At 35.3% G+C, this 26,588-nt stretch overlaps 1 protein-coding gene across 3 annotated transcripts in view; it reads left to right on the top strand.

Annotated features, from left to right (window-relative positions):
- Positions 1–26,588, top strand: part of KIAA0825 (KIAA0825 ortholog) — a 367,814-nt gene that overhangs the window by 47,126 nt on the left and 294,100 nt on the right. For all 3 annotated transcript variants that reach the window (XM_059694100.1, XM_059694103.1, XM_059694101.1), the window contains exons 4-5: positions 13,684–13,852; positions 17,045–17,702. In XM_059694100.1, coding sequence (XP_059550083.1) covers positions 13,684–13,852; positions 17,045–17,702 — 827 coding nt within the window. The remainder of the gene's footprint in view (positions 1–13,683; positions 13,853–17,044; positions 17,703–26,588) is intronic.

The raw sequence follows: 26,588 nt of genomic DNA on the forward strand, positions 1-26,588 counted from the left end.
ATGCGATTCACAGGGAATGAGCCAGTGATTCCTGGGGAGCATAAAACTATGGCTTTCTGGTGAAGCTGCCCAGATGACCATGCTAGATAGGACAATAACACCTTCAAATAGATAAAATTTATTGAATTGCTATTAGTGATTTCTTAGATTTTGCCAATATTGTTGGTCTGGATTTTTTTAATATGTTTAGAGTTAAACATTGTTCTTTGATGGCTAAGCACAAAAATTTTAAATTAAGGTATTAAAATAAAATGATAGTATAAAGCAATGGATTGCTTGAGTTGCTGAAAACAGAATGTTAAAAATAAATTATTTATATGTAATGTTTGTCATTTTAACTCTCTTTCTCACTTACTTTGGGAGGCTAGTGACTCTACAGAGAATTGTTATGCCATATCAGTCTTCATTACCTACTTCAAAAGTGTTACCAAACACTGAGGGAAGCTAGGGAAGCTAAGTAGTTTCCCATTAATACATGTACTTTGCTAGAATAGACTTTGTCTTCAAATGTATTTCTGGACTCTTGAGTCAGTTTACTTATTTGAATCTTTTTGGTCAAAGATTCTAATAATTCCCCTAATGTAGGTTATAAATATGAAGCCACAGTAAAAATTTCTATTGTAGAATGATAACATAGTATTTCCTTCTTAAAAATTTAAGGTATAGTTATATTGAATTGTCAAAGAACTGAACCAAGCAAGTGAAATGTTCCTATAATTTTTTCCTCAAGTTTTATATGAGAATGTGGTTAATTTTTATCATTATATAAATGTGCATTGATAACAAATTCAAAAGATAGCATACCCACTGAAATTAGGCTCCTACGCTTCCACAGAAACTGGGAGATACAGGAGCTATCTCCTTAGTGTTTGCATTTGGAAAAGATGGCTCCCAGGTTCTTGAGATAGTCCTGGCTTGGAAAGTTGACAAAAGTCCTATCTAGTCTTCCAAGGGATACATGTCAAAGAGATGGAAAAGTGCTTATAATTACAAGTTTCTCAGGTAAATGCTTTTAAAACAGGAATGGAGGGAAATCTTTGTTCTTATTTAAAGCAGAGAGAATTAAGTCTCTTATTTTTAACTTGTATTTGCCCTTACACTATATGTATATTTTTAATTTAAAAATTATACCCTTATATTCTATGTCACAGTTGATGAATGTAATGTTTTGTTGTTGTTAATCTTCACTCAAGGATGTTTTTTCTTTTTTTTTTTCTTTTTTTAAATATATTTTATTGATTTTTTACAGAGAGGAAGGGAGAGGGATAGAGAGTTAGAAACATCCATGGGAGAGAAGCATCCATCAGCTGCCTCCTGAACACCCCCTACTGGAGATGTGCCCGCAACCAAGGTACATGCCCTTGACCGGAATCAAACCTGGAACTCTTCAGTCCACAGGCTGATGCTAGCCACTGAGCCAAACTGGTCAGGGCTGTGTTAATATTCTTTTTTTTTTTCTTTTTTTTTATTGTTTTATTGCTTAAAGTATTACAAAGGGTATTACATATGTGTCCTTTTTTTTCCCCCCGCCCTTGACAATCCCCTGGCCTCCTCTACCTCCCAGTGTCTTATGTCCATTGGTTATGCTTATATGCATGCATACAAGTCCTTCGGTTGATCTCTTACCCCCCTCCCTCCTGCCCCCCAACCCTCCCTGGCCTTCCCGCTGCAGTTTGACAATCAGTTTGAGGCAGCTCTGCCTCTGTATCTATTATTGTTCATAAGTTTATAATGGCCTTTATTATCCATGAATGAGTGAGATCATGTGGTATTTTTCCTTCATTGACTGGTTTATTTCACTTCGCATAATGCTCTCCAGTTCTATCCATGCCGTTGCAAATGGTAAGAGTTCCTTCTTTTTTACAACAGCATAGTATTCCATCGTGTAGATGTACCACAGTTTTCTAATCCATTCATCTACTGATGGGCACTTAGGCTGTTTCCAGATCTTAGCTATGGTGAATTGTGCTGCTATGAACATATGGGTGCACATATCCTTTCTGATTGGTGTTTCTGGTTTCTTGGGATATATTCCTAGAAGTGGGATCACAGGGTCAAATGGGAGTTCCATTGATTTTTTTTTAGAGAGAGTGGGAGGGAGGAAGGGGAGGGGGAGAGAGAGATATGAGAGAGACAAATCCATTCATTGCCTTCTGCACTTGCCTCAATCAGGCCTGGGATCGAACCTGCAACCTAGGTATGTGCCCTTGGCCAAGAATCAAACCTGCAGCCTTTTGGTGCCTGGGCCAGTGCTCCAACCACTGAGCAACACCAGCCAGGGTTATGAATATAATTTTTAAATTTAGCATGTATATGACTTAACCATCTTTTAGTGTATGTTATAATCTATGCTATATATAAGTATAAAGTAGCTATATTGAACTTTAGTTGATTATATACTTAGATAATTTATATATTTATATATTACATGACAGAGTTTCTAACTCAAAGGAAATTATAAGTGAAAATAGGTTAATAAGTCACTTATATAAATTTCAGAGATGGTTATATTAAAACAAATTTTTAATATTTTTAAAAAGATAACCTTTATTCATAATAGCATTTAGATTCCCTCAAAACAAAACCAGCCACTGAACTCTGATGCTTTTGTTGTAGACTGCTTCAGTTTTATTTGCTAACCCATCTGTAGTCAATTTCCCTCCTAGTCAATAAGAAATCATATTTAGAAGTAAAACAGTGATTAAAATACTGTACTTGCATTCATAAATTGTTATGGAGGTCAAAACTCAGATGTTGGTATTAAAAAGAAAATATGACAAGGAATATAAGGATATAATTTTTAAATTAAAAATATTTTATTGTCCATATATTAAAACAAACCTTGAGCAGAACCACCTCCAGTGACCATTGATCTTTACAGCGCATAAAATAAGGCAGTAGCTGTATGTACTGTATGCTACATTTAGAATCAAGTCTATTTTTCATCAAATTCAATTATGTTTTTATTATACTCTAGAGAATAAACATAATAGTATAGGGTATATATATTTTTAAAAATAAAATACTGAATAATAACTATAGTGCAGAAGAGCGTAAATCACTTATGCACTCATTTATTGCCTTCTAACAGAATAGCTTTTAGAAAATTGTATGTCATGACGAATCAGTTATGCCACACTTACAATGCAGTAGTTGAATTACCTTTGGCATTTTTTTATTTGAACAGTTCTATTTATCTCTCAATGGTGTACATTGAATAAGAAATGTACATCTCCATGATATGGGTTTTCCCAATACTTTTTAAAGAAAAAAAATCATCGGTAATTCATTTTTAAATATGGTATTTTTATTTCCGCTTTAATTTTTAAAGTTGTATTTCTAACAGTCACCTTGAATTCTAAGTGCGAATTCCTTCCTTTCTTCTTAATGTCATCAGGTTTTATGAGCCACAGGGTCTGTGCTTCCCCAAAGCAGCGATTCACCAGAATGGACCAGGGTGCCCTAAGGTCACTGAACCTTCACCTGCCCTTTAAGAGGCTGTCATTCTCTCAGATCGTTTTCACTTTTACATCCTTGGTTCTATTCAAGTCAGAGCTAGGTGGCTCTTAGGTCTGACCGTGGAAATCAGTGAGAGTGAATTATTTACTTTCAACACAGATCAAATTTGGGGAAAAGAGGCTAAATAACTGACCAAAGAGGAATATATGAATGTTGTACCCACAGACTCAGTGAGTTCAGTAACTGAAAAGTGCAAACACAGTGAAATATTTTTTTAACCAAAGGACTTGTATGTATGCATATAAACATAACCAATGGACATAGACACTAGGGGGGTGAGGGCATGAGGGGGAGAGGGGGGATATAGGGGGGTAAGGACACATATGTAATACCTTAATAAAGAAAAAATTAATTAATTAAAAAACTGGAAAAAAATTTTTTAAGGTGAATGGACCTTATTAGTTTAACAAGATATTGGGGTATAGAAGTTCTCTTGGACTCACAAGTGACATAGGACAATTTTTCTCTTCTTAATGTGCAGTTGAACAGATAAAATTGTATCATTAAAAGTTTATGTTACTTTCTATTTTATAATTATAGACAATCTGTGTGAACCTCACAGGACATCAGTTTTGCTGGTCCTGGTACAAGATTACTTTTTTTTTATGTAAAGAAAAAAATAAATGCTGCCATTGATAATATTTGTCTGAATCCAGGAGCTCTGTTGTGGGAGTGGGGTGGAGGTGGTATTAACTTTTTGTGACAGAATATTGGATACATGGCTTCTATAAATTTAACCACGCTTATTCATAGAAGATACCTATTCTATAGATTTCACTTACTTCTCACATAATACTTCAATGTTTGTACTTATATACGAAAATTTTCTTTAGACTTTCCACATGATGGCATAAAGGTCTAAAAGTAACCAAAACAAATCTTCAAATATGCTATCAACTTTGGATTTGTCATGGCATAACCACAAATCTGCCAGTGGACACACACACACATTAATATATTTTATGACCAAAGAAAATTATGTTAAGGAGATATATCCACGCTGTTCCTTGAAGCTGTAGTACATCCTTTTTCTTTGCTGTGGAGTATTCCATTCTACAGTTTTGTTGTTTCAAGTCTGGGGCTCTTCTAAAAAATCTATTTTAATGTTTAAATTTCTCATGCTATAAAAATAATCTTTAATCTCTGACATGATACTGCTACCCTGATTCTAAAAATAAAAATTTGAACTTTCCATGAAAGCACCCATATGTTTTCCAAAACATTTAGATAAATTTCTCATAATTTTTGCCAGTGAAACATTTTTTTCCTTTTAACTATTTTGTGACTGAATAATAAAGACTGTGTGGTTTAAATCATGAAGTGTTTTATAAAAAGCTTAAGTTTCAAGATTTTATGTCTCTTCTCTTTTTCTATTTCTCTCCTTATCCTCAACTGCACCAGCCTGATATTAATAGGCTCTTGTGCTAATGTTGTTTTTAAATATGTTTGTTTAATTGTAGGACATCTCAATCCTTTGGCAGTATGATGGTGCATATATACATACACACATATATACATGCACATATACATACACATACATGTGAGCATAAATGTAGCTGTGAGCATAAAAAAATTCTTATTTTTTATTATCCAAATAAATATAGTTTTAAGGTGACATGGCAGTAAGATTAAATATTCAGCACTGAATTTTCAGGGGTCAGGGTATTCGAACTACAGTGATTCAATTAATTCTCTTAAAACATTAAGACCATTGCATATAATCTTTTTTTTTTTTTACAAGGAGAAGCCTTTTCTTTACCTCCCACAGGTACTTTTAGTGGCTTCCTCCTCTGCATTCCCTTAACACGTTATACATAACTCTTATCAAGTCTTACTGTATTACAGTTATTTATTTACATGTCTCTCTCACCAGACAGAATTCCTTTAGGGATGGGACCATGTCTTATTCATGTTTTCCTCTCTAGATTACAGTGCCTAACACATAGTCACCGTTTAGTTAATGTTTGTCAAATATGCCTTCATTCAGTAAGTAATTTTTATATTTAAGGAACCTAGGTGTGAACACTGAATGAGAACATTACCACAGGTCCCTTTTTAAAAAGCATACTGCATATTGCATTTAAAAATGTTTTATAAATTGATTACATACAGCCACTCAGTAATGCATCCACTTGCACACCTCATTAACTTGGATAATTCTGAGTCATTATAATTAAGAACTTTGGGGTTCAAATTTATTAAGAAATGTTGAGACATGAAAAGGCATATAAAGTACTATAATAAACATTCATACACCCACTATTCAGTTTAAGGACTAAAACATTACCAGTACTGCTAAAGCTCTTTGTGTACCTCTAACCAATCTCATTCCACTTCCATCCCCACCCTGGATTTGGTGATGTTGGTCATTCCAACACATTGCCCTACACTTTTACCACCTATACTTGTAATCCTGAATACTGTGTAGCACTTATGTCATAGTTTCAATCTATTATATGGATAGTATCACAATGTGGTATTCATTGGTACCATTTTCCCCTTGACATTTTATTTGTTAGATTCAGCCATGTTGATAACAGTATTTCTACTATTCTATGGTTCTATTCTGATGAATTAATATAATTCACCATTCTCCTGTTGATGGATATCTAGGATATTTTCAGTGGCTTAAATATTACAAATAATGTTAAAAAGATGCTTTAAAACGTCTTCGTGTGAATGTCCTGGGTGCAAATTTGGAGATTTAAACTATTAAAGGAAGAGATTCTACTTCTGTTTTAGACTTTTTACATTTTTGGCCTAATGCTTGGGAACTAACAATAAACATGCTAATTAGATTTATATTTGTGTGGTTAATTTCTCATGACTCACCTTGCTTCTAAAGAAAACTTGAAGCAACTTACAGTTAAATAGAAAACACTTAAAATAAAGTCAAGTACCATGTTTTTTGGAAAACCTAGAGTAAAATCTGTATCCTCTAAGTCTAAGGTATGTAGACCTCCTCCCACGCAAGATTACTATCCCCATATTACTGTCATACATAAAAATATTACTACTGTATAAAAAATGTTACCTCTTAGATGTTGAAAATTAATTTTATAAAATTCTTTATTGTTTAAAGTATTATATATGTCTCCTTTTTCCCCCAGCACATGCCCTCACCCTGCTACTGTCTGTGTCCATTGGTTATGCTCATATGCATGTATACAAGTAGTACTTTGGTTGATCTCTTACCCCCCCACCCCCCGACACACACCTTCCCTCTGAGGTTTGAAGGTCTGTTTGATGGTACTCTGTCTCTGGATCTATTTTTGTTCATCAGTTTATGTTGTTCATTATATGCCACAAATGAGAGAGACATGTGATATTTATCTTTCTCCAGCTGGCTTATTTTGCTTAGCATAATGCTCTCCAGGTCCATCCATGCTGTTGCAAATGGTAAGAGTTCTTTCTTTTTTACAGCAGTGTAGTATTCATTTTGTAAGTGTACCACAGCTTTTTAATCCTCTCATCTGCTGATGGGCACTTAGGCTGTTTCCAAATCTTAGCTATTATAAATTGTGCTGCTATGAACATAGGGGTGCATATATCCTTTCTGATTGGTGTTTCTGGTTTTTGGGATATAATCCTAGAAGTGGGGTTACTGGGTCAAATGGGAGTTCCATTTTTAACTTTTTGAGGAAACTCCATGCTGTTTTCCACAGTGGCTGCATCAGTGTGCATTCCCACCAGCAGTGCACAAGGATTCCTTTTACTCCATATCCTCGCCAGCACATGTCATTTGTTGATTTGTTGATGATAGCCATTCTGACAGGTGTGAGATGGTACCTCATTATTGTTTTGATTTGCATCTTTCGGATGATTAGTGACTTTGAGCATGTTTTCATATGTCTCTTGGCCTTCTGTATGTCCTCTTTCAAAAAGTGTCTATTTAGGTCCTTTACCCATTTTTTGATTGGATTGTTTATATTCCTTTTGTTAAGATGTACGAGTTCCCTATAAATTTTGAAGATTAGACCCTTATCGGATATAACATTGGCAAAGATGTTCTCCCATGCAGTGGGCTTTCTTGTTTTGTTGATGGTTTCTTTTGCTGTGCAGAAGCTTTTTATTTTGTTATAATCCCATTTGTTTATTTTCTCCTTAATTTCCATTGCCCTAGCAGCTGTATCAGTAAAGATATTGCTATGCCAAATGTCTGCTATTTTGCTGCCTATGGCTTTTCTAAGATTTTTATAGTTTCCCGTCTTTAATTTAAGTCCTTTATCCATTTTGAGTTTATTTTTGTGTATGATGTAAGTTGGTGATCTAGTTTCATTTTTTTTGCATGTATCTGTCCAATTTTCCCAACACCATTTATTGAAAAGACATGTTAAAATCCTCAACAAAATTCTAGCAAATTGGATCCATTAGAAAGATTGTACGCCATAACTGGTTTGGCTCAGTGGATAGAGTGTTGGCCTGTGGACTGAAAGGTCCCAGGTTCAATTCCGGTCAAGGGCATGTATTTTGGTTGCGGGCACATCCCCAGTAGGGGGGGTGGAGGAGGCAGCTGATAGATGTTTCTCTCTCATCGATGTTTCTAACTCTCTATCCCTCTCCCTTCCTCTCTGTAAAGTATCAAAAATATTTAAAAAAGAAAAAGAAAGTTCGTACACTATGACCAAGTGGGATTTATTCTGGGGATGCAAGTATGGTATATTATTGGCAAATCAATAAACATGATACATCACATAAACAAATTGAGAAAAAAATCACATAACCATTTCAATTGATGCAGAAAAAGCATTTGACAAAATCCAATACCTTTTTTTGATTAAAAAAAAACTCTCAGCAAAGTGGGAATAGAGGGATCATACCTCAACATAATAAAAGCCTATATGGGATAAACCAAGATGGCGACATAGGTAAACACCGCAAAGTGCTGCCTCCCACAACAACTTCAAAAATACAACGAAAAGACAAAAAGGACATCATCCAGAACCACAGGAAGGCTGGCTGAGTGGAAATTCTACAACTAGAAGGAAAGAGAAAAGCACACTGAGATTCAGAGGAGGCGCGGAAGTAAAGTGCAGAGGTACGGAGGCTCAAGCGTGGAAAGGGGCTGGCAACTGAGGACGCGGCTGTCTTTTTGAATCAAGAGGGAGGCACAAGCTCCCGACTGCTCTGAACTCCAGTTCCGGGAAGTCTCTGGGGACCCAGGACTCATACGAGGAGAAACTGGACTGTCTGGCAGCGGCCAGAACTCAGAGGCTTTCCCTCAGAGGTGCTTGCAGCAATTACAGGGACACTGAGACACGTGGCCCCTTAGGGCAGGGCTGAGGATCAGCCATAGCTGTTTGCTCCTCCCTGTTGATTCCCTGAGACCCCGCCCCACCTAGACTGTGGCAGAGGCTTTTGCATATGAATGCCCTGGCCCTTTGCAATCTGAAAATTACCTAACAAATTACAGCTGGGCCAGACAGACCCAGAACTTCCAAGAGAAGGCCTAAGGCCCCACTGCAGCTTGCATTGCTTCACAGCTTGGGCTCATCTGGGCACCTCCAAACCCCCAAAAAAGGAAGGGGAATCTGCAGATCTCTTTGTAGCTCCTGCTGGGTAGCCTCGGGAAGAGGCTAAATTAGCACCTCCTTAGATCCAAGAGCCAGTTTACTCAGTGGTCAGAGTGGGACCATCCAGATTACAACTCCTCAGATCCATAAGACACACGCTTGAAGCAAGTCTTGCCCCAGAAGTTCTCCCACTGCACACACAGCTGATTCTCACAGCCACTTGGCCTAGAGGTCAATTCCTCCCAGTGATAACTACAACCATCAAGGCTTAACTGCAAGAAGACTACAACAAAACTTTGCACAAACCCTAAAAAGGGGTGCACCAAGAGTGTCCACCTCAGGTAATTGGGGAGGCTGAGCCACTGGTCCCTATAGGACACCTAGCACACAAAGCCACTCTACCAACACAGGAAGCATAAAAAATGCGAAGACAAAGAAATAGGTCACAAATGACAGAAATGAAGGAAAGCAAATGACTGGATATAGAGTTCAAAACCACGGTTATAAGGTTTTTCAAGAATTTTATGGAAACTGCTGATAAATTTAGTGAGACCCTGGAGGATATGAAAAAAGGCCAACTAGAAATTAAGCATACACTGACTGAAATAAAGAATAATATACAGAGATCCAACAGCAGACAAGAGGATCTCAAGAATCAAGTCAAAGATTTGAAATACGAAGAAACAAAAAATACCCAACTGGAAAAGCAAAAAGAAAAAAGAATCCAAAAATATGAAGATAGTGTAAGGAGCCTCTGGGACAACTTCAGGCGTACCAACATCTGAATTATAGGGGTGCCAGAAGAAGAGAGAGGGCAAGATATTGAAAACCTATTTGAAGAAATAATGACAGAAAACTTCCCTTACCTGGTGAAAGAAATAGACTTACAGGTCCAGGAAGCACATAGAACCCCAAACAAAAGGAATCCAAAGAGGACCACACCAAGACACATCATAATTAAATTGCCAAGAGCAAAAGACAAAGAGAGAATCTTAAAAGCAGCAAGAGAAAACAAGTCAGTTACCTACAAGGCAGTACCCATATGACTGTTAGCTGATTTCTCAACAGAAGCTATGCAGGCCAGAACAGAGTGGCAAGAAATATTCAAAATGATGAATAGCAGGAACCTACAACCAAGATTACTTTATCCAGCAAAGCTATCATTCAGAATTGAAGGTCAGATAAAGAGCTTCACAGATAAGAAAAAGCTAAAGGAGTTCATCACCACCAAACCAGCATTATATGAAATGCTGAAAGGTATTCTTTAAGAAGAGGAAGAAGAAAAAGGGAAAGATAAAAATTATGAACAGCAAATGCATATCTATCAACAAGTGAATCTAAAAATCAAGTGAATAAAAAATCTGATGAACAGAGTAAACTGGTGAATATAATAGAACCAGGGGCATGGAAAGGGAGTGGACTGACAATTCTTGGGGGGAAAGGGGTGTGGGGGTGCAGGAAGAGACTGGACAAAAATCGTACACCTATGGATGAGGACAGTGGGAGGGGTAAGGGCAAAGGGTAGGGTGGGAACTGGGTGGAGGAGAGCTATGGGGGGGGGGGAGAGGAACAACTGTAACAATCTGAACAATAAAGATTTAATTTTAAAAAAATAAATAAAAGCCTGTATGACACACCTACAGCCAACATCATACTCAATGAGCAAAAATTAAAACCATTTCCCCTAAGAACAGGAATAAGACATGGATGCCCACTTTCACCATTTCTGTTTGGCATAGTACTAGAAGTACTAACCATAGTGATCAGACAAGAAGAAGAAATAAAAGGCATCCAAATTGGAAAAGAAGAAGTAAAACTGTCATTGTTCGCAGATGACATGATATTGTACATAGAAAACCCCAAAGACTCCATCCAAAAGCGACTCGACTTAGTAAATGCATTTGGCAATGTAGCAGGATACAAAATGAACCCAGAAATCTATAGCCTTTTTATACACCAATACTGAACTCACAGAAAGAGAAACTAAAAAAACAATCCCATTTACCATTGCAACAAAAAAATTAAGATACCTAGGAATAAACTTATCTAAGGAGGTAAAAGACCTGTACTCAGAAAACTACAGGACATTGAAAACAAAGATAGAAGAAGACATAAACAAATGGAAGAATATACCGTGTTCATGCATTGGTAAACTCAACATCATTAAAATGTTCATACTACCCAAAGCAATCTATATTAAAATGCAATCCCCATTAAAATACCAATGGTAATTTCACAGACCTAGAAAAAACTCTCAAAAATTCATACGGAATAAAAAAAAAAAAAAAAAAAACAAAAAAAACAAAAAAAAAAGATCCCGAAGAGCTGCAGCAATCCTGAGAAAGAACAAAGTTGGAGTGATCTCAATACCAGATACCAAGCTATATTACAAATACACTGTTCTCAAAACTGCTTGGTTTGGGCACAGACATATAGATCAATGGAACAGAACAGAGAACTCAGAAATCGGCCCAAGCCACTACGCTCAATTAATTTTTAATTTAATTTTTACCTCAATTAAGGAAGATAAATTGTCAGATTACATACAAAACATTCATTTTAAATTTTGAAAATATTTCTTTTGTATAATAATCAGGCAATAAATCTTTAGACTTCAAACAATTGCACTTTGAAAATAAGACCGTGGTGAATGGCAGAATGACAAGATGGTTAGCCAACTAAAAAAAAAAAAAAAAAAAAAAAAAAAATCAGGTGCAGATGCGTTCTGACATTTTGAAGTTTGTGACAAAATACTTTTAAAAGACAGCTCAACTGTCTTAGTGTCTATCAATGAGGGAGGTCCTCTGAAATGCAACTGCTCGGTCTCTGTATCAGTGCTTGGACAAATTACTAAAATGTCTAGCCCTCTATAGGCTTTACTGTATATATAAATTGTACTTACTGGCCTCTACCCAGAGTCAGAGGTTAGAGATTAGCCCAAGAGCTGAGTCCTTATTGAAACAGATGTGTTAGGTAGACCAACACATACCATTTTGTGTTCCTTCAATACCATTTTCTCTGAGCTCATTTCAATTCACATTGCTGTGATCTTTTGGAATTCATTGAATGTGACACATGAGGATGCTATAATAAAGACTTTGATAAAGGGTTTCTAGAGTCAAGGTGCATGTTTAGGGCATTGTGTTTCTTAGTCCATAGAAGTTGTTATGAGAGTTAAGAAAATATATTCCGATCTCAAGTCAGACTTAGAACTGGCATCCCTGAATAAGGCTGTTTCACGAGGAAATTGAGTACCCTGTGGTCAAAGGAAGTGCTGTTTTTCTTGTAAGTTCTTTGTTTTCATGAAAAGGCTCTCTGGATCACAGAGTGTATTTGTTTCAAGATAATTCAATTTAAAGTCACTCATGCTCAGAAGTCTTCTGAAAAGCCTTCCTTCAAGTTTTATAGTGAATGTTTTATAGGTAACACATACCTGATGAATTTTGAAAAGTCATTCATATGCCATCAATTTTAATAATCAGAGCTGGGTTTCCAAAGCCTACATGGTTCTGTCATATGGCATCTGTAATTAATAACAATGCTATTTTAAAAACAGTAAGAATATTTTAATAATAAATCTTTCTTAACACTATTAAGAGGCAAATGCTTAGCTGTAAATTATGGGTTGAGGAGATTCAGCTTCAAATGAATTTTCCTTTTTTTTTTTTTTTTTTTTAAGCTTTCTTGCAGTTTAGATATGCTGCCATCAGGTGGTAGTAATATGTCACATCCATGTGGCTCCACAGATGACATTCTGCTTAAGGTCACCAGTTGAACCCACAAAGATTTATAATCATGAATGTACAGATTTTTATATAAAAAATAAAATAACATAGTATATCTATTTCATATCAGAGCTAAGGATACTTTGAATGAAACTTTAAAAACTGGTATACATTGGAAGGTTCAATTGGATACATTTTCTCTGTTCCTAGTTTGCTTGTTTATTTAATGAAGATTTAGAAAACTTAGAAAAATAAAATTAAAAGCACCAAATTTTATAATTCAAAGATAATTGCTTTAAACTGTTGTTTCATTTCCTTGTAGTCTTTTTTAATTTGCAATATTCAGTATGTTTTTGTTTTTTGGAGTAGAGTTCAATGGCAGGAAGAGGTACTTAGCTATCGTAAGAGTGTATATACAGCATATATATTTTCCAACTTTTAAAATGACAAGCTCATGGTATCTGCTTTGTGACCTCTTAATATTTCATTTATTGAAGTTTTCCATAATTTTATGTGGTCATTGCCTATTAGTAGACTATGTACGTTTCTGGTCTTCAGCCATCAAGAGTATTTTGTCTCTGCCTTTTATCCACTGCCTATCAAGAAGACCATTATTTCATTGTATCTATACTTCATATTTGTTTTAACACAAAAGAATTTCTGATTTATCTCTGAGCAGCTAAATATCTTGTATTTCCTCTATTGCATTTGAAATGAAACTTCCAGAAAATTTGAACTTTCAGTTTCAATTATGATTGAAAATATATAGTCTCTTTGTTATTATTTCATATCATATGAATGTTTTATAATTTTATAAATTGTATGTGATCAGGTACCACATATAAACATTTCAGGGCCTGTGATATTATGAGATGAAGCTATTACCTACTTTCTACCAAAATAATTTTTTCTTTTCTTTTTTATAGCATAGAGCATTGCATTAAAGAAATACAGTCCGAAGTCAACAAACAGTGTCCAGATGTGCAGTTGCAGACAACAGCTGACTGTTTTGAATGGTTAAATCACTATAATCATAATTCATCCAAGTCACCTTCTATTCCCCATGGAGATTTGATAAAATTTCTCAAAACACTGGTAAAAAAAATATATATATATATATATCTTTGCTTTATAGTGGAGTGGGATGGGTGAACAAGGAATACAATTTATTCAATTTCTATTTGTAAATAATATTTATTTTAGTGACCATATTAGCTTGGCATTTCTAGGGATTGGAGCTTATGTTTTGTTTTGTTATTGTATCCCCAATGTAATCTAGTGAACTATTTGGGGGTTTTTTTCTATGATTTTTATCAATAAAATGAAGTTTTATATAAGTGGAGATTAAACAAAACTCTTGGTTGATTTATAATGTAACGTATACCACAAAGTATATATCTACCACATTTGTTTACCAGAAAAGTTTATATTTATTACATTTTGTGTTCCTTCAATACAATTTTCTCTGAGCTCATTATTAAGCATAATCAGATCACAATTGATTGCATCTATTAAGTAGCCTTGTCTTATCATTCCCTTCATCCTTAACCTGCAGGTATGCCCAGTTATTTTCAATCAAGGCAGCAATTTATATGAAGCCACCGTTAATTGGTAGAGAATTATTACATTGGTAATTTCTTGATACTGACAACCCTCTATGTTAAATAAGATTTTGTAGTCTTCAATAAAAACATTTATTTTATGACTCCTGTATCCACAAAGGTGGTTAGCTTGCAAAAACTATTTCCCAAGAAACAGCACAAGTGTTAGAAAGCAGTATTTCCATAGCTATGGTTTTGATTTAATTTAGGGAAAAAAGGGGGCACCGTTTTTGTCTAAACATCAAACATTGACTAAGGCAGATGTGGAAAATATCTTGAGGTTGTAGATGGCTTAGGATGATAGAATCAGATGAAAATAGTTTTTGGCTGTTGTTATTATTGCAGATGTCTCTTTAATGTTTAACAAGTAATAAATGAAAGAGAAAGGAAGACTATGTGCCCTGAAGCCTTATTCTTTTAAGAAAATCCTCTCACCCATTATCTCTTGAAGGTGGAGCCTTGAAGAATAAATATGGATATAGTTATTCCTTTAATTTCTATTAAGAGGCATGTGTATTGAATTTCATTAATATTGATGTAATAATGCTTTCTCATTTAATTAAAAGCAAAAGCTTTTAATTATCTTTTAATCTGTCACACATAAGTCATTCTGTATTCACTGCAGGGCAAAAGCTGCCTTAGTTTTGCTCAAATTCATTAGACTGATAGACTTATTTGAGATCTAGGTTTTTTTCACATAATTGATCATGTTATTTTGAGGGAAGAGCACATTATTAAAACAGATCCAGATTAAAATGACCTTATTATCAAGTTTTTACTTGATAAAGTTGTCCATCATTTGTCCAGCATTTTTCATACAAATATTTTTTTCATAGAAAATTTTCTATTTATTACTTATCTAGCTGTTTAAATAAGAAACAGAGGTCCTCATTTATAGCAATTATCCTGAAGTTATTTTCAAAATGTAGGCAATCATACTAAATACATATTTTAAACCTCTGTAATCTATTATACTTGATCAAATATTTACAGTTATTTACCACCCTCTATTTTAAATGAGAAACCCAAGATTGCAGCACTAATATGATTCACTTGCTTTATAGAATTTACTAAAATACTGATGTCCTGGACTCTAAGGACATTTCTTTTCCATAAGTATCAAAAGAACTCAATCCATGGAGAAGAAAGAGAAGGTGCCAAAAGGCCAATACACTTTATGGCTCCATAGAGTGTAGTAGGTTGAATGGGGACAAGGAGAACAAAGCTGGGGATTCATGCTGGATTCTACACTTTATTGTATGTGATGTTTAGAAAGTCACTTAACATGCACTTCAGTGTCCTTATCTGTAGATTGGGATTTTAAATATCTATGCTACATTTCCATAATGAATAAGATAGAGACTGTATAGAAAAGTGCTTTTAAAATGTTTGTTTTTATTGATTTCGAGAAGAAGAAGGGAGAGGGAGAGAGAGATAGAAACATCAATGATGAGAGAGAATCATCGGTTTGCTTCTTCCTGCACACCCACTACTGGGAATTGAGCCAGCAACCCCGGCATGTACCCTGACCAGGAATCCAACTGTGACCTCTTGGTTCAAGGGTCAACACTCAATTACTGAGCAACACTGGCCAGGCGAAAAAGTGCTTTTTATATAATAAAATACAGTATTAAATCAGACATTACAGTGCTTACAATGACTGAAAGCACATTCCTGGAATTTGTCCAGGAGTTGTAATCTGTGGTATCTTTGTCAATAAAAATTTCAAAAACTTCCTGATCTTATGCCATTTGAACCTTGCTTCCATTTTTCTTGCATTCGGCTTGTTGCTACCTAGAGAATATAAGCTAATTTCAGTATTAACTGAAATACACATAATTAGGGAAGTCATCATGTAAAGGGAATGTGTACATGTAAAATTTAAAGTCCAGAAAGAAAGTAATTTTTTTTTGTCCCTTTACTTTTCATAATTACACCTACCATTGTTTTCTCTCAGCATGAAAAGTATAATGAAATTCTCTCATAGCATCTTTTGGGGAATGATTCTGAGAGTATTGTTTCCCTATTTTGACTTAGTTATTTCTTTGGAGAGAATTGAAATTTTCTCAGATTAATTTCCAAAGTAAAATCTTTCTTGACATGGCTCTCACAAAGGAATTTAAATGAAAGTTAAAGTCTTTAAATGTGTTAAATTTTATTTCTCAGGATGGCAGCTATTAGTAACCCCTGGGCACATGCTATATTTAAAGGTCTCCATTTTTATATTCATTTGGAGTTTTATAATAAGTATACTCATTCAGGCATGAAAATTATCCACCAGCAACTAATTAGGGTGCGATCTTGAGTTTTATTTTAGGAATACACTTCAATTGATATTTTACTATAGGTTTTTTAGAATTTTCAAGCTGCGGTTTTTATACTGCCTACATTATATCAGTGGTGGATAACAATGAAGGCTAAAATCTATATGTCTAGAAATCTAATTGAAAATATAGTTCATCCTCTGGGCTTTGCAAATTTAAACAATTCATAAAGCTAACACTCTAAAATGTCTGACCTGATTAAATGTCAAATGCAAAAATAAAAAAAAGCCCACCTTGAAGAGCATCAGAGTATTAATTCTAATTTGAAATGAATTATCAAATTTTATATGACTGTAGAAATCTTTTTTCCTGCTACTCCTTTAATTAATCACATTTCTAACATTATAATTTCCTTCCATTAGCAAGATTTGTTGAAGAATGAACAAAATCAAGAAGAAATGATATTGGATTTACTTTGGGACCTCTCCTGTCAGAGCAGCATTTCACTTCCATCAATTCTAAGTTGGACATCTTTCCACTTCCTCTCTAGGACTTCTCTTCATTCTGTTGAAGATCATTCCTCTATGGATGTAAAGTCTATATGGGATGATATCAGATTACATCTTCGACGCTTCTTAGTGGGCAAATTACAAAGCCATAATGAAATAAACCATTTGCAGCAGAAAATTCTGTTGAAAAATCAGTGCATACGACAACTCTTGTTTCTTTATCCAGAATCAGAAGTTATAGTCAAGTATCAAAATATACAGAATAAACTTCTGCAGAACTGCTTTCCTTCTTATAGCAGGGAATCAAATTTAGATGTAATGGTTCATGGATACCAAAGTACAATGCTTAGGTTATATTCAATGATAGAAGAGGATTTTAACACACTGCATGAAATTTTAGCTCCATCCTCAACAGTGAAATTCATTAAAGAAACCTACCTGGATACTGTTACAGAAGAAATGTCAAAATTTCTTGCAAATTTTTGTGAGCTGCAGTTCAAAGAAAGTGCTGCCCGAGTGACTAAGACAAGCAAGAGTTCCAGCAGGCATAGAGGAGCAGTGCATGCTTTGGGTTAGTGATTTTTAAAAATTTCTGTTTGTCTTAAGGCTTTTGATATCTTTAATTTTCTAGCATTTTTCTATTTAGTTAAACCTAATTGAAAACTTGAAAATAAATAAGAAAATAAATATTATGAAATTTATTTACACATTTTTCATATGCATTTCCTTTTCTGTAAGTATAGTAATAGAAGTGTTTTCTTTCCTGTTATTTAAATTATTAAAACTAATGGAAATGTAAGACAAAAATATTGCCAATAGGAACTTTGATTTTTTGATTGCATAAATTTTTCAATGAAACTGTGTGTCTGTGTGTATATATACAGTGCATATACATATAAACACACACATATATCTATATAATGGAAAAGTATTATTTTTAATCCATTGTATCTTCCAAAGCCGAAGTATTATTACATAAAAAGAATTATTGAAAATTTGTTGAAATTGGCATTATTTAGAACTGGAGGTTTAAGATTATAATATTTCAGTCAGTCAATTCCAATAAAGAGCTATTATGAAATACTAATTATAAAATTATATATAATTGGTTACAGAGGCATAGCAATTTAACTACAGCTGATTTTAAAAGTTCCTTTAATATTGCTATAAAATATATACAAATAAAAGATGATTTGAAAATCCCTAATTTTATTCAAAATAGAGACAAAGGAAAGAAACTGTTGTGATGCAGTTAACTCTTTCCTGTCATCATTTAAATTTCCCACCAGTGGAGAAAAATCAAGGTAAAAAACATAATTATTTTGAAAATTATGATTAGACATGCTTTTACGTAAAACTCAGGTATATTTCTAAATAGGTTTATAAACTATATTTTTTAAGTATTTGAAAATTATCATTTGCTGAATTGCTATTTTTGACTTCGTGATCACTTTATACAAATTTATATAGCTCACTATATTTTTGCTTATCTTCCTTAATAAAATGCAAGAGTACCAAATTACTTACTCTGCTATATGAATTTTCAAATAATTGAATGTTTTCTCTTGAAATTTTCTGTTTTCCTCCAGAAGTTGTAACACATCACAAAGTAGAGCTGCGTCAGCCAATTGTAGGTGATGTCAGAACATAAAATAGGTTAATTCAGTAACAGTACAATTTTACTCAAAGCAAATAGATTTTCATTTTAATTGTTAACACAAATTTTAAAAGCACTACATGAGTGTACTTATTTTCTAAATTTCTTATATTCTCTAAAAGAATTTCTGCTTTCTTATAACGTGTTTTCAATGTGAAAGTTTTTTATGTGCTAAAAATAGTTTATAACAGAAGAAAAGATCCATATGGTTGAAAATATGTGTAAGTTACTTGGTGTCTTTAAGGCTGATATTAAGGTGTTTGCCCGTTTGTGAGAGAAAACTATGTATGTCGGCTTTAATAACAAAATTTGAAACATTTTCCACAAGTCCAGGTGCACTGATCTTTCTCAAACTCCTTTATCTGAACTTTGGTATAAATCACTTGTTACATGAATGCGTTCCATATGTCAGGCACTGTGCTAAGTACATTACATTCCTTATTATCCTAATTTCATAAACAAGGAAAGCAGCTTAGATTAGCTTGCCTTGGGTCATGTTGTACAGAGGCAGAATTCATATGGAGATCTTTATGTCTCTAAGACCTATGCTATCAACCACTATACTATTGGACCTTTTCTGAAAGTGTATAGCTAAATGCTTGTCATTTGTAAGAGAAATTTTAAACAGTACTGTTTGGGTGGGCTCCCTGAAAATTCAGTTCAGCTCTGTGAGGCCGTTACCATAAGCCAGCCATTGAGCAGCTACCAGGTCTAAAGTTCTGAGCTAGACATGTTAAGGGAAAGAAAACCAGATGAGTAATTGCCGCTAATGCTGTATATACTGCTAACCCAGCTCCAAATTGATCAACATTACTAATATTTGACCCAGTGACCAAATTTTATTTATTAAGGAAATACAGTTTAAAATGAGTAAAATGATAACAATTTATTCATATTTATTAATAAAACTTATGATAATTTATTTTAAATAAAATCTAGATTGGTTTGAATAGGTTGTATGTTATATTATCTTTAATATATGATTACTAGAGATCCAGTGCACAAAATTCGTGCACTCTGGGCCGGGGGGGTGGGTGGGTTGTTCGTCAGCCCAACCTGTACCCTCTCACAGTCCAGGAGCCCTGCAATCGATTGCCCCAAAGAGGTAAGCCCTGCCCACCCGGCTGGGGCTCCAGGATGGATAACCCCTGCAGTGGGAGGCCCCACCCACCCGCTACAGCCCATCTGTCAGTGGCCTGGGCCTCCCTCTTTGGGGTGATCATTGAGCTCCCCAATTGATCAATCGCTCTGCCAACCAGTGGCCTGGGCCTCCCTCTGCAGGGCGCTCATGAGGCAGTGGCACACACCCTCCTCCACCAATTGCATCGCACCCACCTTGGCTAGCCGGGCACCAGTGCATGTCATAGCATGGTGGTCCAGAAGGTCATCTGGATGGTCATTCTGCTGTTCAGTCGTTCGGTTGATTTGCATATTACACTTTTATTATTATAGATATCTTTATGCTCACCAAGTCCTTGATATTTTTTCTGAAACTAAAGAAAGACATTCCTTAAGCAACAATAGCTAACATTAATTGGGTCAGACATTGATGTACATTATCATATTTAACCTTTCATTATCTCAACTACCCAACAGGCTAGGTACCATTGTTTATTATTTATATTGGATAGTGAGAAAACTAAGGCATGGAAATATTAAGTAATTTACTCAAGGTTCCCAAGTGAAGCTAGGATTCAGACTCAGGTCTGTCTTACTCCAGAGACCTTACTCTATGACAGTGTTCTACTGCCTAAAAAAACAGGACGGAAATAGCGCATTCCATTAAAAACACTCTTCTGTGTGCTAACTCTACTTTAGGGTCATCTTTGTTTTACTTTTATCTAAACTATCCTACACTCTTCTCATTTGAAAACTACATAATGCCAATTTGAAAGTTTTTGCTTATAATTCCTATTTTGTGATCTGTTGATATATCTTAAGCCAGGGGTCCTCAAACTACGGCCTGCCGAAAACATTTATCTGGCCCGCCGGGTGTTTTTGCTGCTGCTGCCTGTCCTGCTTAGCAGCTGACTCGTCCCGGACCCGCAGTGCGCATGTGTGGAATATCTGAGGGACAGTGAACTGGCCCCCTGTTTAAAAAGTTTGAGGACCTCTGTCTTAAGCTATCCTGGTATGTATGTGAGCCTCTTTGTTTCAAGATTTATTGAGATATAATTGACATCTAACATTGTATAAGTTTAAGATGCACAGTGTTTTGATTTTATACACTTATATATTGGGAAATAGTTACCATTGTAGCATTAGCTAATACCTCCATCACATCACATAATTAGCATTACTTTTTAGTGGTGAGGAGGGCAATTGAGATCTACTCTTTTAACAGTGCTCAAGTATATAATATACTAGAGGCCCGGTGCATGAAATTCATGCACGGTTGTCGGGTGGGCGTCCCTCAGCCCAGCCTGCAATGATGCCAGTGTCCCTCACCCCAGGCTCTGGCCAGAGGCCCCTCCCCCACTCCACACAGCCGGGTGCGGATACTGGGCTTGTGTCGCCAGGGGCAACGCGAGCCCAGCATCCTGCACCCAGGGGCCCCTTCCTCCCCCCAGCCGAGGAGCGGATGCTGGGCTCCCATTGCCAGGTGACGCTGCCAGCGTCCCGCCCTGGCCGCTATGGGCACCGCCATCTTTGTTGTGGAGTGATGGTTAATTTGCATATTACTCTTTTATTAGATAGGATAATTGCTAATTATAATAATAATTCAGCATATTTGATTACCAGAACTTATCTTCTAACCCAAAGTTTATACCCTCTAACCAATATCCCTTTTTTTTCCTCATCCCTTGATAACCACCCTGATACTCTCTGTTTCTACAAGAAAATAATCAAAAAGTCTAACATTCAAAAATTCTTTCTTTAAGGAATTTGTGGTGTTTTAAGTTCTTTCCACTAAATGTTGTATAATCTGTGAAAATTATTTATTTTATTAAAAGCTATCGGAAAAAATGACTGACTGTATATGTGTATGAGAGGCGGGTGTATGTTATGTGCTTGAGTAAATATGTAGTATTATGCATAAGTGCATATATCTTTATTTACCTAAAATGTTTTCTGCTGCAAGGACTCTATTTTTCTGACCCAATTATTCACCATTAAATGTTATGAGGCCTCTGAATTTTTGTTCTAAAGACAGTAAGACAAGGAAGATGGAACATGTACTTTGTAAGAGAAAGTAGATACAATTTGAGTTCTATTTTTGCTTTCATACAGCAACAATTAACAAATACTAAATTGCACTCAATTATTGACTTCCTCCCTTTTTAGAACACCTGTGTGTTCTTCCTAAGGGTAGAAAGAATATTTCACTTGTTACATCCTCTAATTATGACATTCAAATACTGAGGATGATAGATAAAAATGACTCATATTTTGGTTTCTCATGAGGGGTCATAGGTCAGTTTGAGATTTATATACCTTATTAACCATTCAATCACATTTTTAAAACTGATAAACTAAAAAAGAAAAGATTAAGATACTGAGATTTTAAAATCATATTTTTAATCTGGACAAAGAAATTGTCTAAAGCTATAAGTATGTTAACAGCAGGATAAAAATTACTGCAAAAATACTGAAAAGTTTAGACTAAAATTATTCTAAAACTGGACAAATTCACTTTGCAACTATTCTATATTAAACAAAGAATATGAACAAATAATAAACATGAGGTTGCTGCAAGCCAGACGGTCACATGCTATAGAAAGTCAGTTACTAACTCACTATGGAACATTCTTGAAATTTTTCTGAATTCTGTTCTCTGTGAAAATTATTTGTTACTCTATATCTTGAACTTATGAGCGTAAAAGTAAGTGCTAATTCTTAGGTCTCTTGTTTTATATAAAAACTAGAGGCCCAGTGTATGAAAATTCATGCACTGGATGGTGGATCCCTCAGCCCAGCCTGCCCCCCTCACAGTCCGGGAGCCCTCAGGGGCGGGAGGCGACCCGGCGATCAGGGGAAGGCGACGCCCCCATCACACCTCTGCTACTGCCACTGCCGGCAGCACAAGCCTCGGCCGGCCCTGGTTACCTGAGCCTCGGGACAGCCCTGGGCGGCTGGGAGGCTGAAGGGACTGAGGGACTTCAGAGGCAGGCATGCCCCGGCGAGGCTGAGGGGACTGGGCACCACCGTCTTGTGGCTGTGGGCGCTGCCATCTTTGAGGGCATAGCAGTCAATTAGCATATTTCCTCTTTATTGGCTGTGGGTGCCACCATCTTTGAGGGTGGGGCAGTCAATTAGTATATTTCCTCCTTATTGGATGTGGGCGCCGCCATCTTTGTGATGGCATAAGGTCAATTAGCATACCCCCTCTTTATTAGATAGGGCATTTATAGCTTTTTATATGTCATGAATCTCTAAATTCTTGTTTAATAAACAGTGGGACAAAAGTTCATAGTTGTTCATCTATATATATAAAAGCCTAAGTGACCATTACGACTGGTCGACTGAACAACTGGTTGCTTTGACGCTCACTGAACACCACGGGGCAGATACTCAATGAGGAGCTGCCCCCTGGTGGTCAGTGGGCTCCCACAGCCAACCTCTCATGGTCCCTTTCCCTTGCCAGCCAGCCCCTATTGGCCCCAATTGGGACAAAAGATGCTGGTGGAGACGGCCCTGATTGACCTGATTGCCAGCCAGGCCAAGGGAACCCACCCGTGCACGAATTTGTGCACCGGGCCTCTAGTGTGGAAAATAATTAGTAAATAATAATATAAGAATAAATTCTGTTTCATGTACTCACAACTGTAAACTTACTCTTGCACCATCCTGTATGGTCATTTTCCAGTGGACTATGATAATGTTGAATATTATTCAATTAACATTTTTTCTCAGGTTCTCAGAAAATGTAATCTGTGGCTCCTATTATTATTCTGTTATTAGAATCGAACTTTTTTTTCCCCATACATTTTCAAGAAAAGAGGGTAAAAAGAAAGATTGGTAAGATTCCTTTAAAAATGCAATCTTTTTAACTGGAGACTGAGAATTTGAATGGTTGACCCAACACTGCAACCTTCTTTATTAGGAAAATCAACTTGGAAAATGTACATTATGATAGAAAAATTTCATCATAATTAAATATAAGTATGAAAATCTTTGACCATCAATGTTACATCTAAGTCAAATATTTGGTATAAAGCATCTTTTGTCTCAAAGTAGTTGTCATTTAACATCTTCACCTATAATTTTTGAACTTGAGAAATCTGTGCCTTTTATACATGGGGCTGTTAAAATTCTTTATCTAAAGAGGCATTTTCTGAATATGGACTGATCTCTCTGCACAGGGATTTATACAGGAGAAACTGTTGGTAGCTTTGAGAGTCATCCAATCAGCCCCCCACAAGTGGAAATAGAAAATAATTCTTGGCTTAAGGTAAAATGTTTAAAACCTATAATAGATTTCCAACCAGAAGTCCCTTTGCCTCTGTCCTGGTTAAAATTTAATCTCTATTCCTTTGTTTAAACATATATTTTTAATTTGCTTCTGGTCTTACCAAAGCATTCATACGAACTTTGATGGTTGGGCTATCTGAATGAAGATCATGTAAGGAAATGAAAAATTATTGAAAATTATGTACAGTATATTGTCTCAACCTAAAGCAAAACTGGCCCATGTCTGTTTGAAATTTCTTTGCAACATTGAGTAAAAAAAATATAAAACCTTTGCCTATTATTTAGATAAATGTAGTCTACCCTATTACTAGTTTAAGCATAATAACAATAGGAAGTACCAAGTTAGCAGATAAGATCCAGTGAGAGATGAGAATGTAGTAAGGGTTTGTAATTATGATGACAGTGATATAAAAGACTAAATAATTTGAATTTTTTATATTTTAGATTTCTGTAACATGATATACTGAGCTGATTTTAGGATAACTGGCATTATATTGTTTGTCCTCCAAGGTAGAAATTACTTTCAGTTTAAAATTCAGTATTAGCATTTCTTTTAGCAAGAAATAACAGTGCTAATTATAATGATTACTGGAGTAAAGAATTACTGAGGTTTGAGAAATAATCTATCCTAAAAAGAAGAGAAATTTCCTGCAAATATTATGAAGACCGTTGTCAGAGAAAGTTATATTATAAAATTGTTTCATAGTGTCTTTCTAAATCTTTTTTCCAAATTATACCAAAATCAATTATAATCATCATTTTAATGTTCTTTATATTTTTTTAAATCTTTATTATTGAAAGTATTACATATGTTCCCTTTTTCCCCCATAATAAAATCATAACCCTTCAGCTGTTTGAAGAGGTGTACTTTTAATGGGCATTGTGCTTATCGTTTTTCATAGTCATGGTTACAAAAGCCATAAAATTCACAGTGATTGGTACATTGGTCTAGTTAGTGGAGCCTGAGCCCTCAAGAGAAATAGGACGATACAGCATTCACATCCCTTTGAAGATTTATCATAAAATGAGAATATTTCTTGCTCAGCTTTATAGACAAAAATTACTGCACAGATTTGGGTGAAGCCTGTGTGTAGTCAGTCCCTCTAAAGAGACTTGTGTTGTCTTTATTGAACTTGAACAGTTGGCCTTAATATTTCATTATTTGGATTAAACATATACAAATTTATACAAGCTTTCTATGTTTATTGATGAGTGATAATCGTGTTTTGCCTTATTTTTTTTTGACATATACAGTAGAGAACAAAATATAAAACATTTGTAGGGATTTGAGTTACAAAAACTACATACTTTCTGAACTTTTATGACTATATCTGAAAACAGAATTACTAAAAACAAAATTTAGTGGTCATTTAGTTATGAATCAATGTGAATTTGTTTTTTTTTATTTTTCGTTAAATTTTGATAAAGGTTTCTGGGACACAAAAAGGAAACCAGAAGTCAGACAGATGTTGGAAAACATTAAATACCCTGATAAGGTTTGCATCCTTGTGGTTTTCTCTGCTGTCCTGATAGTTCTTCAAGGTTCTGTCATTTTCAATCAACAGAGAGTGCATTTGATCAGTATATCTGATAAACTTGTCAATGCCTCTAAAGCAGGATTCCCCAACCTATTCAAGTCAGACCCCACTGCTTCATTTCAAGTATCATCTTGATAAGACAGAGTCATGTCACGGGCATCTGTGTATAGCCAGCTCAGTCTACAACTAATTTGTGCAGGAAAAAATTAAATCAGGAGGTAAATTATTTCATGATTGCTCATTCCCAACAGAGTTGGGCATCATTCTGAAGAAAATATCAAATAATTGGTTTCAGGCCGTGTCAGACACATGCAATTCCCTTCTCTAATGGCTGTGTGTGGTAGCAGCAGGCCTCAGGGGTCAGCAAAGAACTGGAAATAGCTTAGTGCCAGGCACCGCAATAGAGAGACGGAGCACATAGGAAATGAAGTGGCAATAAGTACAATCCATAGGGGAAATGTGCTTCACTTGGAGTTTAATATATCGGTTCAGAATCTGGCAGGAAGCCATGCAACAATTGTTTACCTTTTTGTCAGCATCTGCATCTGTTCTGTTTTGTAAACAGCACTTAACTCTCAGTCGGTAAATGGTGGAATCAATAATAACTGTTAAGGGATTTCCTTATCCCCCCCCCCCTTTTTATATTCTATAAAAAATAACAAATATAACAAATGTACGCTACAAACAATGTTTGCCTTAGTTTAACAAGAAATAGATATTAACAAGGTCAAAAGGATTTGGTCAGGAACATTTTATAGCTTCCTAGGTTTACAGTAATTATATCTGTGTGATTTGAATGTATTTTGTAACCTATCCAAATTAAACTGTTAAAAAAATGCTAGCAAGCAGT

The sequence above is a fragment of the Myotis daubentonii genome, chromosome 4 (assembly GCF_963259705.1).
Source record: "Myotis daubentonii chromosome 4, mMyoDau2.1, whole genome shotgun sequence".
Taxonomy (NCBI): domain Eukaryota; kingdom Metazoa; phylum Chordata; class Mammalia; order Chiroptera; family Vespertilionidae; genus Myotis; species Myotis daubentonii.